At 32.3% G+C, this 18,950-nt stretch overlaps 1 protein-coding gene across 2 annotated transcripts; it reads left to right on the forward strand.

Annotated features, from left to right (window-relative positions):
* Nucleotides 1–502: 502 nt before the first annotated feature.
* Nucleotides 503–16,341, forward strand: KCNK10_1 (Potassium channel sub K member 10; the record flags this gene model as incomplete). 2 transcript variants are annotated; one of them, XM_051214125.1, is made up of 5 exons in its annotated part: nt 503–633; nt 3,615–3,739; nt 8,134–8,344; nt 13,445–13,662; nt 15,249–16,341. In XM_051214125.1, coding segments are annotated over 5 exons (939 nt in total). In that variant the 3' UTR covers nt 15,633–16,341. The 2 variants fall into 2 exon arrangements, with proteins under 2 accessions (XP_051073532.1, XP_012791713.2); XM_012936259.3 differs by having other exon boundaries at nt 625–637.
* Nucleotides 16,342–18,950: the final 2,609 nt, after the last annotated feature.

The following is an 18,950-nucleotide window of genomic DNA, read 5'->3' on the forward strand; positions in this document are numbered from 1 at the left end:
GGTGATTAACTGATAACAACATTACTATTAGGCAAGAGGATATCCTAGGCTAGACCTCATAAAGAATGAGAAGCATAGACAGCAGAAGTTCTTGCTCTAGAGCAGTTGCTGTTCATTTAAGGAGTTTTTCCTGCTTTGTTTAAATTGCGTGAAAATATCTTCAGAATTCAAATAGCTTCATTAGATATGACAAGTTTTCGTACTTGTTTAAAATAGTTTCATTCAGATAATAATGTACTGAACAGATGTATAATCAGTGGACAAGAACGAAACTCTTGTTAGCTGGCTAAGTTACATAAAATTAATGTTATAGCATACTTATATGTTTTATTCAGTACATTGTATACATTCTGTGTATTCGTATGATTAAACGATTTTTTTAAGCATTACTTTTCACTCCCACTATAATATTATCGGTTAGTCCTTTTTACGTTCCCTTTTGAAATGATAGGCTTATTTTCCTTTATAAGGTCATATAGCTGTGAGCTGATTGGCTTGCTGTCAAGGTCACAAGAAGGTTAGTTGTTGGTGCTTGATGAATATTGGCATATTTTCTATTATCATTGTTTATGTGACATTGATAAATCAAAACCTTTCGAAGGAAGAAAAGGTTTTGATTAGCAAATGAACAAAGTAGGTAAGCTGAAAAACCTTTTACATTTAATTCAGTATACATTGTAAACTATAATTACGTAACATATTATTATGGATAATTACACTGTTAAATTAGCCATTATTCTGATAAAGAAAACAAAACAATCGACTTACATAGTGTAAATTTTGTTTAGTTATACGAAGAAATAATTTAAGCTTGTAAAAGTATTCTTCGTCAATTAGTTAGTTAGTCAATCAATCAATCAATCGAACCTATCTCGGTAGAACGATGTTTGTAATGATAAACATTCCAATCATGGCTATTAACAGAGTCTGGAAATTCTTATTATTTAATGACTGTCATTCAAATAATAATAATAATAATAATAATAATAATAATAATAATAATAATAATAGATTAATTCAATGCTTTTGTTTTCACAAAAGATTCGAATGATGTATAGTAATTAGTGTTCGAACTCAGTTTACATTTTGAAAATAATATTATTCCTGGAACTTCATTCAATTTGACATTGATACTTTTAAATAACAATTGAAGATCTTACCATTTACTACATTTACACTTCGTAAATATTGACTTTATTATCAGAATAAGAGATTTAAGTGGAATGATTATTATGAAGCTTAGACTTTATTGTATTTCTTGAGTTGCAGTGTTAGATCTTTGATAAAATGATAAAAGTCCATTGGTAATAATTAACTTGCATCGGTTTATTCTATGTTATTTAGTTTGAAACCGGGTTGATAGAAAACCATTTATTTATTATTCAGCCATAACTTATGCCCACATTAGTATTAAAAATGATGTTATTTATAATTAATATCAGATGGGTTTTGTGGATATTATAGTAATTTCAATGGTTAAGATCATCAGTCATTTGAAGCTAGACCACCATGGAAAACCTGGAAGCACTGGACGGCCGTTTTGTCCTATTGTGGGACTCCACAGCAGTGCGCATCCACGACCCCGCCTCCCGCGAGATTCGAACCCAGGACCTACTGATTTCGCGCGCGAGCACCTAACCACTAGACCATCGAACCGGCATCCAATGGTGTTAATGTCTAACTTCAACTAATCCACGAAATTGAGCAACACATCCACCATTGTCATCAGTGAGCAGATATCTCACAACAGACCTGGTTGAACTCCACTGGCCACTACTTCTCACTAGAGTCTCACAACAGAACGAAACGGCCGTCCACTGCTTCCAGGTTTTCCATGGTGGTCTAGCTTCAATTGACTCATGATCTTAACCATTGAAATTATTTATAATTGTTTTTTTTAAATATTACAGTCAAACTAATTAAGTGATGGATATTGTTGTGTAGAAAGAAATCTATTGTTAATTCAAGTTTATTAATGACAAACAATCGAGTTTTATTACAGCCTATTTTGAGAATCCACGCTGACGTATATGACAGACAGTAGAGGGGATACGACTGATAATTGAACTCATTAGTTTAAATGGAAAAAGATTTTGTAAATTAGGGTTTAACTCAAATAGTTTTACCTGTATTCGGAATGCCTGACTATTTGTTTAGTTTCCTGGGTTAACAATGGAATGGAATAACAACAGTGTGTCGTTAACAATTACAGAAAAATAACTAGAACTCAGAAATTGAAATCTGTACACAGGAAGCAGTAAAAAAGAACAAGTGTAGGTAAAATCATAAGTTTTTGTATATCTAAAGAAGCTACAGACTACATAGAGATGAACTTGAATTTTATCTTGATTCAATATAGGGAATATATCGAAGAACACCTGGAGATCCTTGACTCTGAGTATGACTTTTTGTGGGATCTTACATATAAACACTTCTACTAGTATTCTACATTGGCACTATTGTTTGATCTAGAAATGAAATTCGAAATGATTGACCAAAATTGTATACTTCAATGTTGAATATTGAGAGTAGTACCTAAAAGAGTGATCATGTTCCATACAAAACACTGACTTTGGCATTTTTAATTACCCGAATCTTATTCTGAAGTTTCATATAGTTTATATGTACGTATGCCTGATAGTCCTTAGCACTCATATTCTATGATTATTGTTTACATTTTGGATGAAAAACATCTAGAAATCCTGGTGAACTATGTAATTATTTCCATAAAGTGACTTATCCAATATCTTAAAATGGTTAGATAGATCCAAAGAATCATAATAAATAATGGTACATTCTTTAAACTATATCAATTATGATTCTTATTTTGTGATGAGATCACACTCAACTTTTTTCATATTTCAGAACTTACCAGTCAAACACTTAGATTTTTCACACTCCGTTAGTTCCTTCACTTATCAAACTGTTTCATGTACACTGAGATGTGGACATTTATTTATTGTCTGTGAAGCATATCTTGTCCATGATTAATTAACAAGACAAGTAATGAAAATGAAAGCTTAAGCATCTTGTTCGTAATATTGTTCAGAGTTCAAGAAAACTTAATACAAATGGGGAATCGGTGAATACAGATAAAAATCAATAATCTTGAGAACTGAATGCTAGATGGTAGGAAGTTATAGACAGGAAACCCTGGAGCTAGCTTTTGTGTTAGTTAGTAGCAGTTAGTAAGGTGTACCTTCAATCTTGAGTTAGTAAATTCTCTATATGATATTCTAAATTATAATTAGTAGAACCAGGGTTTTCTGCCGACTATCTCCATCCACCTAACATCTAAGAACAGTACACACGATATAGAATCACATAATATATGGCCGCATTACAATTTGATAGGTAGAATTCAGTCAAGATCAAATGACTAAACAAGCATAACGTGGTCTCTACTCACTGGTTAATTACAAGAACCATACTATGGCAACAACAATCAACTGATCTAGATCAATAAAACTGTCAATACATATCTCTTGAACTTCACTGAAATATTTTAATAACGATTTCAAACATCATAATCATTCCAACATGCAGGTATATATAAATATCCTTATTTTAATTCGATGTTATTACGACATATTATTTGCTTCTTTAATATTTAGTGCAATTCATGAAGTCATTACCTGGTCTGATATTAATATTGGCATTAGTAACTGTGCTAGGTGCATTGTTATTTCAAAAAATTGAAGGTCCATATGAAGAGCGATCCAGGACACACGTATCTAAGGTGAGGTTTATTATAATAATGATATGTATGATTTTTGGATAAATGGGGATACTGAAATATTTGTGGTTTCTAACACAACGGCTACAATGAATTCCTTCCTGAGTTATAAACAGTGAATATTGACTCGGAGAAGTCTCGAATGCATGATGGATTATGTAGGTCATGTGTGACATTGTTGGGTGAGTGATGCACCATGTAAATATGCCTGTACATAAAAAATGATCGTCTACGAGTACCTGGTCAGTAATTGAATCACCAAGCTAGATCATCTTCCCTACTCTTATAAATCAGTTATCCTATGATTTCGTTTTGTTCTTGGAATGTAAAGAGGTCATGCGGAGATGATAAAAAAATGTGGAACATCAAGGTTACTGAAAATCTCTAACTTTGAAGGTTTCCACGAATGATTCGAATGGTGAAAATTGTGGTAAGACAAGTGTATTGCTACAATTAGTGGGTTATTTAAAGGACGATAAAATTATTTATTGGATAAACTACGTATATTAATTACGTCGATTCATGTAATATGTATTTAAGCTTCATCAACATTCTCATTTCTATATAGTTTAGTGTTTAGGTTTTTCTATTATTTAATTGTAGATAACTTGGCTAGTAATCTTAGTTAATTGTTATGATAAACTTCGAAAGTATAAATGAGTTTAGAAAGTTTTTTAAATTCAATTTGGTATATTATTGGCTCAATATATTCTAAGCAAGACAGTCGGATCATAAATTAACTTATTGAAGTATTTATTTGAGAAATGGAAAGGTTCACAGTTTCTACTTCAGTTCAATGTAACTTAAGGTTTGATCATGGACCTATTTAATAGAATCAACTAAATTTTCATAAATCATGCAACAGAAGATGGAGGGAAAGCGCTAAATCAAATAGTTGTGTAGCATGAATACTTTTCGAAATGTGTATAATGATGGTAAGGTAGTAAAACGGTGAAACTTTGAGTTCGTAGTATCAATAAACCATGTCTATATGACAGAACGCCCAAGACCCTATACAAAATAAGACTCAGAACCCTAAGATACAGTTTTCAGTCGAACTTTACACATGAAAAATAACTCTTAAGATATTTTTGATGATGTTAAGACTAAGTGAGTATTTAGAGGAGAAAAACGAAACACTGGGTAGCTTTTTGACAAATTAAAAAGGATTTTAGTCATCTAGGTATCGTTATAATTAAAACTAGCCTTACAGTCTTTCACAAAGGATTAACTTTATTTAGAAAACTAATTCAGACTAGGAGATGAAGAACAGATGTTTCGCCCTGGTCCGAGACTCTTCAGCTTCCCCAGTCACAGCCTCTTTGGGTTGTGTAGCAAGTAATTAGTCTTCAGACTAAAGAGTTAGTTCGCTGTGTTTTATGGTTATAAAAATAAGTTACTTTGCAAATTTTAAGGAATTCTTCTATGAACTACTCGGACAAAATTACTGGAAAAACAAAGTTAGTCACCTGTATTTTGATGAAGATGGTGAAAAGATTATGTGAATAGGGGATTAATTATCAAGGTATCATCTAATGAGATAAATTTGAAAAGTTTGTCAATCTGTTTTCAACTAAAATATCAATATTCAGGAAAAATGTACAATTCTCTTGTTATGAAAATATCACGATCAATTTATTACATAAACAACTAATAACTACTATTTTCAACGATTTCTTAGCTCATTATATAACTTCATCACCCTTCACGGTCCTTTAGGAGTAGCCATCTTCATTTCAAAGGGGGTTAGTGCTCATTATTTGAATATTCCCAGCATGTATCTAGATAACACAATTAGTTGATCGTTATAAATTCGATTAGTTAAAATGTGATTGGTGGTTTTATTATTTTTGTGTTTACTAATAAATCAATATTTTAATTAAACTTTCCATTGGATATTGGATTTAACCTTAGATGTTTTTAGGCTAGTTACACATAACGTTGGACCAAAATAAAAAAATTCGTTTGTCATACCTCGTAAGATAAATTCATTTGAAATTGTTTATTTGAATTTTCCGATCTATGTCTAGGACAGCAGTTGATCAGTCTGTTATTGGAATATGTACATCCTGTACGGATTGCCTCGATATTGCCTTAATTCACAAGTAGTATAAGCAAAGATGGATGGTGGTTAGCAATAGAATACGAGGCGCGCGTTTCGTCCTATTTGAAACTCGTCAGCTGGATGTGCGTGTATCCCAAAGTTGATGTTCACTCCGGGAATCGAACCCAGTACCTTTCGTTTCACACGATATTGCGTTACCCAACTAGCTGATCAATTTCAGTCCTAAAAATCATTGGGAAGATTCAAACAAACAATACCGAATAAATTTGAACGCCACTCTATTGCACAAGCAAATGACCGTCAGAACTCAGTAACCAAGTGGATAACGCGATGACGTTTGAAGCGAATGGTACTGGGTCCAAGTCCCAGAGTGGACATCAATTCTGGGACGCGGGTACGTCCATCTGATGAGTCTCAAACAGGACGAAACGCTTGTCCTGTATTCCACTACTAGCTACCATCCATCTATGGTGCTTAAAATGGGTTGTTTTTATTGTATATTGTTTCTATAAATATATTGGATAGGAAAAGTCGTAATCAGAATTATTTCGAACAATTTAAGGTGTTTTAAAATACATCCATTAGAGTTGTATATCATAAAGAATTAAAATATACAATATCATTTTATCAGAAGCTTCTTATTTAGACATAATTTGAGCATTTAAAATCCAAAATCTTATCCATTCATACAAGTTTTTCATTAAATGAATATTGTACTGATGGTTTCCACTGTTAGGTTTACACAAACAAAAACAATAATTTGAGTAGAATCGCATAGGTTCTCACCAACTGCTTGAAATGAGTAATATTTATACATCAAAAATTAAAACGAAACATGAGATCAACAAGTAGAAATTAAATTAATCCAAGATTAACTTTAAAAAAGAGCATCAGTACAATGTAGAAGAGCTCCAGTTGTTTTAACTAGACGGCGCACTGCTGAAGAGTTCAATAGTGGGACGAAACGGCCATCCAGTGATTCCAGGTTTTCCACGGTGGTTTAGCTTTAATCGACTCATGAATTCAACTATTAAATTCTAAAGAAGTCATTTGATTATCTATTGTTAAATGTTCGTCAACATGCAAGAATTACATGAAATACTTATCGTGCTCAATGATCTTTAGAAATCTGTGATCGTATTGATGGAAGATTAATTTAACCAAATAAGTTGATCAATATGTAAAATATTTACGGAGCATAGTCATTAACAAAATTTAGGTTTACAATAATAATCTTAATGGTGAGATGGTGGAGAAGATTTGTAGCTCAGGCGGATGATTTTGATGGAGTTTTGTTCTCTGAGCTGGATGGTTTGGTCGTGGGGCTTTCATCGTTCTTCTGAACGACATCATCAGCACAAACTTCAGGTAGAGGTGAAGTGTTCGAATTTTTCCACATATAGTTCAAAGCTTGTCCTGTACACCTCAATGTTGACTGGTTCTTGTTGATCATAAACCTGTCATTGTTTACTTCTTTGTTTTGGTTGTATCTCCCATTAGTTTGGTTTAAATAATAAATAATAGTTATAGAAGATTTGTATAGTCCTGAACTAATTCATGTCAAGGAAATTGTGTATTACTAGATATTTAGTTGGTCTCATCCCATTCTAGTACCCTTATTAACCCAGTCATCAAACTGTTCAATGATTTAATCCCAAACCATTAGAATTTTTCAGTAATCAAGTTTATTTCATCTGTCGTCAATATTTGAAATGATAAACGTCGATGATTATGTAACATGTCAAGTATTCGACTTCATTGTGATTTCTACTGTATTGAACGAGAACACAAGTGGGAGAAGTCGAATATGTTTGAAGACAACCTTACAGATCATCTTACCAAACTCTGAGAACCATATAGTAAATACTTAATTTGCAAAATGTTAATCAATTGTTTCAAATTTAACTGTTCCTTTTGCAAATATCAGTCAATCGTCTCCGATTTCATTGTTCCTAAATTTTAATACCAGTTGCTTTCTGTTCCTGTTCTTTCCTTCTCTACCTTCTACTACCAGACATTCTAATCCTGACTATTGTTATATACTACTCATGTCGATTTAAGTGACACACCACACTATAACTAATTAATTTAAAAAATATGTATAAACCCTTCTTATTATCACTCCAGATAGTTGTTCTTTAGATTAGACAAAAGAGAATTGAACTTATCATTCATCTTTAAACTACAGTGATTATTAAGTTTAATCTTTAAAAAAAGCCAGTGTTTAATATGATTACTATCATTACTGTTATTCTGAAAAAGGTTTTTTTATTTATATTATCATCTAATTATGTTTATAAAACAATCTTCCTCTTTTTTCTTTTCTTTTAAGACAAGGCAAAAAATTTTTGTCCTAGCTCAACAGTTAGCTAGAAAAGGTAGTAATGCTGATTGGTCAAAATTAGTTGCTCAAGTGGATAGATATCGTGAGAAATTATATGAAGCATGGTTATGTGGTACAGATGAATTAACTATAGATATACCGACAAAATGGAATCTTTGGGGTAGTATCTATTATTGTTTCACATTATTTACAACTATTGGTAAGTATAGTTTATAAAGTTTTATCTGTGTGAAACTTGACTAAAATACTTCAGTGAAGACGACATTAACTATGATAATAGATGATACGGGTTCGAGTCATGTAGGGAAGAGGGTTAATTATGCGCCTTGTTAGTGAATGTTAACTAGCATGAAACCCCAGTTGAAGGTTTCTTAACAAGTATTTTCAGTTACCTAAGGTTCTCTGAGACCGCTTTTTGTCCTTTTAATACTATTGGTTGTTTTGTATTTCCTCTTGGAAACATTGATTTGAATAAGGAGACACAAGGCTCAATTAAATTTAGATCGAAATTTGTTATATCACTAACATAATACCTTTTTAAATTAATTCGAAAAGTGAAAAGATGAAATTACAATACGGTCAGCATAATTTACAGTTTTTGGTGGAGTTTAGTTCTCTGAGCTGGATGGTTTGGTCGTGTACCGTAGAATCGAGGAAGTACTGGTCCGTTGGATTTCATTCTCCATTGTTCTTGTTTTGTTATTTCTCCTGCTTTGACTAGCTTGTTTAAGGTCTTTGAGATTTGGTTGTCTAATTTTTTGACGGGATTTGTATCCATCAGTTTGTATGTGCTCTGATCTTCTAGTAGTTCTTCGGCTTTTTTGACGTATTCTTCTTTGTTCATGATTACTGTGGTGCGTCCCTTGTCCACTGGTATTATGACAATATCCTTTCTATTTTTGAGTTCTTTTAAGGCCTTTTGTTCTTGTGGAGTCAGTTGGTTGTTTTCCTTCGCACGTTGAGTTAGCTGTACTATAGTTTGCCTTATTTCTTGTTGTGTTTCTTCACTGATTCCCGAAGTTTTGAGTGATGACTCCAGTGCTGCGAAGAATTCCAGCTTTGAGGCGTCGCTTGTATTGTAGTTTAATCCTTTTTGGAGTAGGTGCTCTTCCGTATTTGTTAATGGTTGTTTTGACAAATTTATCACGCAGTTGTTTGTGTTTTCTTCCATGGGTGGTTTTGAGATCTTGATCAGTTTTTTTCTTTGAGGCGTTCCTTCTTTGTTCTCTGTGTCGTTTGCATGATATCTCGATGGCTGTTGTCAAGATTTCCAAGTGTTCTGACGTAAGTGTCCTGTGTAGCTTCATCTTTTGGTCCTCTATGACGTGTTGGTATTTGCGGATTCTGTAGTGTGCATCCGTTATCATTAGGTGTACCATTTTTCTTCCACTTTGCTCAGCTATTTTCCATCCTAATGGGCAGTTGATTGGAGGTCTATATCTTACACTTGTTGGTAGAACATGCTGGCGAAGACACTCATGGAGAAAATATAGTTGTTCTCGAGTGGAAGCCTGCCTTTTGGCGAAATTCTCCCATTTTCGAACAACGAGAAGCGTATTACGCTCATATGATTTTGAGATGGTGGAGAAGATTTGTAGCTCAGGTGGATGATTTTGGTGGAGTTTCGTTCTCTGACCATCCAGCTCAGAGAACGAAACTCCACCAAAATCATCCACCTGAGCTACAAATCTTCTCCACCATCTCATAATTTACAGTACTAAAACACCGAAGTTTTGAAGGTTATTTTTCTTTATGGGTTGAAATCAGATAACAGATAGTTGAAAATCTGGGAGTACTGAACAGCTACTTCGTCGTGGTATGGGACTCTTATACACTGCTAACCAAAAATCTGGCCAGGGATCGAATCTAGGACCTTCGGTTCTCATTTTGACTGCGTAACACTCAGACCAGTAAGTTAGTATTTAACTACCAGGATATGACCCGGAAATCATCTGATGATATTTTGGTGTGGGCTACTTATATCCACACAGGTAGTATATAACGGTGGTCACACATAGAATGTATTTCAGTAGAAGGTCGATGAGGAAAGAACGGGAACGGAACGCAGTTGGTATGAAAACGCATGAGCAATGAAATCTGAGACAATGGATTGATGTTTGCGACAGGAACAGTCAAGTCTGAGATGATGGATCGATATTTTGCAAATGAACGATTTACTATATGGTTCTCAGATTTTATTGAGATGCTCTGTACTTTTGTACTCAAATAAATTCGATTGTCACCATTCGTGTTCTTGTTCACTACAATATCAGTTAATAATTGCTTTACTTGTCACTTGGTTAAACTTTAACAATTACATCTCATTAGATCCTAAAGTATCCCTCTTAAAGCCAACACATTATTAGAAGGGTCATGGATGTTGGTTTCGTTTTCAGAATGATATATCTTTAGTTGTGATGGCCAAGACATATTATGAGATGTAACGAAATATCCATCATAACAACAAGTTACACCCATTATTATATAGATAATTTTGTTTCCGATTGGCGTGATTAATGAACATCGCTTCTGAATACATTATATGAGGTTGAGTTTACATCCAGATTGAAATTATTTGGTTTTTCGACCATAAAGAAATGTTCTCTTCCTAATGACACTAGATAAATACAGAAAACTTGTAGATACATTCTAAGTCAAAAATAAATGTAGTTTTGATCTTAAATATCTTTTTAGGTTGGTAGATTTTGAATTATTTTAACAGACGATCACATATGTTTAGCTGTTAATTGCACAATATATATGAATATCATCAGTGTAGTTTAGTATTTTAATGAATTAACATTTTAAGAATTAGCTTAAGAAATATTAAAAACTTGATAGGACTGAACTACTGGTTCATATTCTAGTTTGAACTCATCACTCTTCATCATTATCCATTCATGATTTCGTATTGAATTCAACTTTCACGAAAAGTGAAACATCGTCAATTTACTAAGTCAAAGTCAAATAATCAATCTATTGTTAAGGAAAATAATGTAATTCTAAGTTTATCTAATAAGGTACTTTTTCACACTCGGATTAATTAACTTTACTATACTATACGTTTCAATTTCATTTACAGAGAGATGTATTGAATTACATTCATTCATGTAAGCATAAGTCAATTAGTTCTATTAAACACCGAATATATGGTTTTTTTAAAGAAGGGGGAAAAAAGGACAACAAACAAACAACTTAAAAAAGTATTATATGTCAATAGAATAGTTAAAGGGTCAATTGTACTTTTCATGTTTACTGTAAGGGAAAGAAAAAGGAAATAAAGCAACCATACAATAAATAGTACAAAATATAAAGGATATAAATCATATACTTTTTCTTATATATTCATAATTATTATTTACTACTAAAGAGGAAGAATGTATTTGTAAACTATCAACGAATGAATATGAAATAAATCCAACGTTTCATTTGGCAATTCGGTCTAAGGTTTTTCAAGGAAATATACTATTGATGTATATAAATCATATGAATCAAAAAGTTTATTATCTTTAACTATGATATTGATCATAATACTTTGACTTTCATGATGTACTTTCCATGTTTTTTTCTTCTGTATTTTTCTATTTTTTTCTTTTATGATTTCTTTTATGATCTACAATATAGTTAAGATTGAAGTTTATGTATATTTGTTACTGGGTATTTTAAATTTATAAAGAATTTCGGCGAAACTCTAATTTATGAACGACCTTTGAACGGACCTTAAATGACCTTGAAAAATATTAGCCAATCAGAAAACAGTTAGTATAGAGTAAAAATGTTATACAAAACCATGGAAATAAAGTGGATACACTTCTTATACGTAGTTCAAGAACTTGTCAAGATTAAAATGAGGTTCAGAGGTTCTAAAATCGTAATGCATGCAGTAGAGGAAATCATCCATACGGCTACAGAATAGTCGGCCTCTGGAGCCATGATAAAGTCTTAAAAACTCTTTCAGCCTCGACCACATAGCTTCAGTATTGTTTATGTGCACTCCGGTTGTTGAGTGCACAAAATGCGACTTGTGGATAACGACACAATGCACATAACCAAGCCTATATAGGAGTCTGTAGGCTCTCCAAACATCCGTATATATTGTAGTACCTGGTTGCAGCCAGTGTTACTGGTGCTTTTATTATCCAGTTTGCAATAATTGTCGTAATTTGTCTTAGAAATTATATATGGGGTTTTCATCACGAACTGACATCAGCTATAATGCCAGAAATTGATTTAGCCAAATGGATGAAAGGCTTTCTCATTAAAATCCGAGATCTATTATCTTATACCTGATTGATTCGTCCACACATTATAGTCCCTCCGTTTTATTAGTTATAGCCGCTCAATTATCACGTTTTGTACAAAATCCCCTGTGAACCGATCGTACGTTAGCATTCAGCACCGAAGTTGGTGCCGTAACCTTGAAATCTCTAAAAGGCCTCTGATTGGCTCGTCCATAAATTAGAATCTCGCCAGAATTTCTTCAACCACATAGGATGTAAAGATTGTTTTTATATAAAGCTTGGAATAAATGAAAATATCAACAGTAGTATGTAATCCCCTTTTACTATGTCTTATTTAAACATAAATTGTATGATGCTAATTGGACAAATAACATAAACAGTGTATAATAAGAATTGTATTGATGATCATTAGATTCTTTGAATATAGGTTAGTTGGTTAAAGGTAGTCGACAGGAAATACTGAACTTAAGTTTCATGCTAGTTGGTGCTGGTCATCAAAAGGTCATTGTAATCTTGAGATAGTTGGTGCTCGCTGCGGGACTGAGACTGTTGTCACTCAGCTGTACAATCTGAGAGTTTACCGCTAAGCTTTTCGTGTCACCAATATCATGTGTTTTTAAAAAAAATAGTTTTTAATGCTGATCAGATTCCATTGGTGAAGTTGCAATGTGTCTAATGGTCTAACTGACCTGACATTATGTTAATTATGTTAAGATGAATTTTAGTGTTAAATCAATTAAATCAGATGATAGAAGGCTATTGATTATAATTGTAGTGTTTGTTGATAATGAACAACAAGGTATGCAGTATTATCTGATAAAAGACAATGTTTTCAAACATAGACCGATCAACCGTGTGTACGGATACATTTCAATCATAATCCAATAATGAGGTTAATTTGTTCAGTCCACATAAATGATCGATTTTAGTCAATACAAAGAATTGAGTAAATTATTAATAATAACAATCAAATTAGTTATTAGTATGATTTTCCTTTCTATTTAATGGATCATTTATGCTTTACATTAAAAATTTGTTTTGACTGTTATTTAACTCAGGTTATGGTAATGTGTTTCCATCCACTGCTGTTGGTAAACTACTAACTATTCTTTATGGTATGATTGCCATACCATTGTGCAGTTTGCTAATAAGTCGAATATCAGATGTTATTATCAGACTGACTAAAGCAATTTATTATATGACACTTGATCCTTCTGGAGTTCCAGTTGGATTAAGAGAAGCTTATCATAGAATTGATGCAACTTTCGACTTTCGAGTAAGTTTAGAGATTATGATTACAAAAAGTTTTAATGTGTTAAATTTTTGATTGTTAATTTTATTCTTCTTTAGTTCCTACAATAAATATTCTGTGAAAGACTTGTCTTTTAGATTGACTGAAGCTTAGATAAAAATGTCATTTATGTGCAGAATTAAGCGAACGGATGTCCACTGGTGACAAAGTTGATGATCAACATGATCCCTAGAAAATTTGAACTACTACTGAAATAACGGCTTAATTTAATGCAACTGCTGATGAACTCAAATATTGTGTCGGAAGCATCTAGACCCTTTTCGTCTTTCTAGCACCGTTCGACGTAACTCCAGAGATTATATGAGAACTTAACTGTGATCCTGATTTCACTGTCACGTGTAACACATAGTTCTGACTATATGAAAACGTACTCCAAGTTTATTTGGTGATCATATGGTTCATGGAAGATTCGCACTTCGTTCAGTAGATGGGTCCTACTAAGTCAGACAAATATTGAAACCTGAAATTCATGCAATCTTACATTTTAATTTATATACCATTCCTTAAATTAATTGTTTGATGATGTTATTCAATTTGCGTTACGGAAACTCCATGTATGAGAAAGATTATTTCCTAATCAATCTTAGTGGTTTATATAAATAATCTCAATGACTTTAGCTAGACATTTCAGTGGAAGATCAAGTCACATCACCGATTATAATTTTTGGTTTGGGATCTCGTAGGTTGATCGAAATTATAACGAACATATTAAATCATCTGGACTAAGACCCAAATATCCATTAAATAACACTGATAACAATTTTCAGCAACTAGTTAACCTGTGGCATGACAGTATGCTAGTCCAATTTGAAGTTCAAAACGACTTATAAATATGTACTGTCCAGCAGAAGCAGAAACTTATTGTATCCCCATAAATATGCTCCAAACTGTCGCTGGTTTTTCAACAACAATGTCTACCTTACAAAAACTGAAATTCATCATTAACTTACTTACGCTTTTTACCCACCGCCAATTTGACTAATGTCTAGTAACCAGTGGTTTCTTATCAATATATTTCATTTACCTACCATAACAATTTATTATCCCCTAATTATTGTTTTTATTGTTTGACCTATATTTTCAACAACAACAAAAAAACTTGTTAACATCTTTGAGAATTAATCAACAATTTATTTATTTAAGGGGACTATGAAAGTAACTTGTAAATACTACTTCATTGTTTTAACAGTCATATAACATAATTCTCTTTTGTCTACAAATATTAACAAAGACCATCAAATGATCGTTTTCCACATGATCAATGATATATATATCCTTCTATAATTAATTCTACCAAATTACAATGTAACAAAATTTATCAGTTTCAGTAGTTCCATAACTAAGATGTTTTTATGACAAAACTAACTAAGGAAGTCACCAATCAAAGCTAAGTCTCAAGTTATCATAAAACAACTGTTTAATAGATAATCTTCAATTATCTAGAGAATACATATTCAAGTATCGTAGTTACGTTTTTTCTCCTCTTAATATATATGCATGTATTCATGTAAACTGTTTAACTATTGATTTATCTATATTTTCTAACCTAGGTACTTCCTTGCATATTAACATTCGTAATCTATCTAGCATTTGGAGCTGGGATATATTCCTATATAGCTGGACAAAAGGAATTAGAGTGGAGTATTTTGGATTTAATTTATTTCGCATTTATTTCATTATCAACTGTTGGATTTGGAGATTTAGTACCAGAAACTGATGTATTTTTAGCAGTTTTATCAATTATTTACATAATTATTGGTTTAGCAATTACTGGTATTGTATTTGGACGTTTAACTGAAGCATTTGAACATGTTTTATGCGGTCATACTATCGAGTCAATTGAAGAAAATCTCATAAATTCTGAACAAAGTTCTATTCAAGCAACAAAACTTATGAAAAATAGAACAAATGTAACACATTTAAAACAAAATTAACTCATTGAACATTGATTACAAAGTAATAATAAAAAGAAATAACTAAACGATTATTTCATCAACAGAGGGATGAAATCTGGGGATAAACTGAATTATAAAACCATTATCGATTAAAAATATTTTCTTTGATTCCTATTTGTTGTTTGTAAATGAGAACAAAATCATGTTGCTTACCTTTAGTATGTTGTTATATTAAAAATAAGTGCAGTTAATACTCATTTTACCTGTTTATGTTTTTTATTTTTATTTTGTAGAAGTAATTTATTTGAAGAGAACTGTAATGTTAACTTTAGTTAGGAAGCAAGATGAGGTGGATCTTTAACCAAACAAAAAATAAAGAAGATATACTGTAATCAAAATATAATTTCATATTTTTGTCGTATTTTTACATTAATCCATTACCTGAATGATGAATAAAAACATCAAAATCATTAACATAAAGTCTAGGTTAATATCCTTCATTTTAGGTGGTAAAGAAAATCATTTCTAATGTATAACACCAAGAATTGGTATGAGTATTTTGTGAATGATACAAATAATTTACACCTGATTACTGGAATCTGCTTAATCTCCTTCCTCTAACATTTGAATATAAAGAATTAATAAATTTTTTGTAAACTACACAACTTACAGTCTGTTCAGATAACAGATAATGACAACACTCTACTAGTTATCCGAAGCTTACTTAAAAGTGACATATCAATAAAAATACTACTGAAGGAAGAAACTAACAAAGATGTGAGATTTCAATTTATATTGTGAGAACTGATATTATATCATGTTGATATTATTTCACATAGTGAATGGCTAATCTTATTTGTAGTATTTCATTTAGCATACTACATAGTTACTGTTATTTATATACACATAATTTCCTTTATCATACTGAAGACAGCAAGGATAAAGATTCACACAGAATAGCATAAATTCATTTGATTTTATTTAGTTCTGATCACCTGCTTACAACCTGTGATATTATAAAATCGCAATTACAAAATGGGTTTAAATTACTTACATGAAAGTGTTTAATTGGAAGTTACTTTGAGGACACATTAGTATAGTATAACAAGGGTATAAGTAAGTTTAATAGACTGAATATTGTAAAGATATACCTTATTTGGAAGAACATTCAACAACATTGATAATAACAAAAGTCCAAAGGGCTAGAAGCAAGCGATTACGTAATAAGTAAACGCTGATAATAACTAAAGTGAACAAAGCGCAGTTAAATAAAATAAGATTAGAAATCTCGAAGATAGTAGAAATATAAAGACGTAATGATGTAGTTAGCTGAAGAAAAGAGTTGAAAAAAACTTTAATTTAATACAGGAATATCTGTCACCAAGGCAAAGAAAGATTAACAACTATCTCATTTTGAACACATAAATCAGATTTATGACGTCTGGTAGCAACGGCTTCAGCAAACTTCAGGGGACTGAAGCTTGGCTGGCGTACGCCGTAGCGATTTCGAGCAGAAATGCTAATACGAGTGAGTGAATATAGAGGCGAATAAGAAGTCGAAAGAATTAATAAGATTCAAGCATATATATGAGAAAGCAAATGATTTATCGAGCAATTTAAGTAGCAAAAATTTAAGCTCGAGAAAAGGATATGTGCATGGACTGCCACTTGTGATCAAGCGTACATGTTCATACAAACATGACAATTATACCAAGATATCAAATTGCCACTGTATGAATAACACTGTTTGTTAAATAAGTTAATTGAAGATCTTGATAAAATTAAAGGTAAATAAATCTAACTGTAGGAGAGGTGCTGTAGATCGTTGAAGAGTTCTAATTGGTGAATTGCATGCTAATAATAATAAACGCGTCACTAACACATTTGGAGTATTCATTTGATTGTTTAATAGCTTGTTTAAAAAAACCCTATAAAAATATCTTCCATAATTGGAACCAGTGTAATTCCTACTACTGCATCATAGAACTGATGGTATATGGTGTTACTGAACTGGGACTCAACATCTTTTATGCACGTAAGCAGACGTTTTTCGAATTCTGACACTGATAAAGGTAGGGTATCAGAATTATGCCAAGTTATATTAGTAGTTTCAAGAATTGGTATTACAGAGAACAAGGATGGACTTACTAGCAACATTCATACGATTTAGTCCGTCAGCAAATCGGAATGAATCTTCTAACATAAATGATGCTAATCTCTGACAGGCTTGTTCTAGGTTATCTGTTAACCAGAGTGGGACTGTGATACAGTGAATCGATCATTAAAAGGACAGGTCTAAGGGGGGGGAGACATGTTTGTGTACCTCAAGTGGACCATGTATTTATGGCAGACATGAGCACCATGGTCTTAGATCATTGTAAGTAAAATCAGCATCCATTTTTCTTTTTAGAAGTTCTCTATTCATGCCTGTGATTCATTTTTTTTGAAGCAGTTAAATCTTTGTTGGATTTGTCTACCATTAATCTCAATCGGTTGTTTAAGATTGACTTAATCTTAGTGATATAATCAGCTGTGTTCATTCGAATGACACTTAAACCTTTATCTGATTGTAAGATCATTACCTCGTCATTCTGTTTAATGTTTCTTACAGCTGTCAGATGTTTTTTTTTGATCAAATATTGGACTTTGATGTCGATGAAATGAAATATTGGTCAGCAACATGAACTAACTCAGATTTGAACCATCCCTTCTCTTCATCATTCATTGGATGCAAATCTTCTAACTGGTCAAATAAATTTTCGAATTGAGCTTCCGCATCAATCCTGTTAGTACTTGTTTTTGGTATGTAAAATCCTAGTCCCAATGGTCACGCTTCTGCTTCTGTGTTATTAAGCTTTATAACTGATAATTTATAAATAAACTTCGAAGGGTTTTCTGAAAACCCTAAATATAATTGTTTTTTTATTGTTTTAATTACTGTTCTATGTGTTGTAGGTTGTAAGCAACTGATGAGGATCAAAAGAAATGAAATGACTCCACGGTATTTTGCTAAAGCCTTCGTTCTTATTATTGTTTATTTGGGTTTTATGTGAGGATTATTTCCATTTCAAGACAGCTCCCATATCTTCAGTCACAAACCCTTGGGAACTGTGAAGAACTTCTGATCGACATTATCCTCTTGTTTGAAATTATTACTGCAATCTTCCGGAGGTTGCCTCGAGGAGTTCGGTGGTTAGGTTCCGGTAGGATATTTGTGTTGAAGTGACTTAGCGTACTTACTATGTTTTTTGCTGGCATCATATGACCTCTTATAATACTGTAGCCCATGACCTCAAGTGTCACAGCCTATCCTCGTAAGATGTATTCCCCAGTCATATTGTCAACGTTTTTTTTTAG

This window comes from Schistosoma haematobium, chromosome 1 (assembly GCF_000699445.3).
Source record: "Schistosoma haematobium chromosome 1, whole genome shotgun sequence".
In the NCBI taxonomy this organism is placed as follows: Eukaryota; Metazoa; Platyhelminthes; class Trematoda; order Strigeidida; family Schistosomatidae; genus Schistosoma; species Schistosoma haematobium.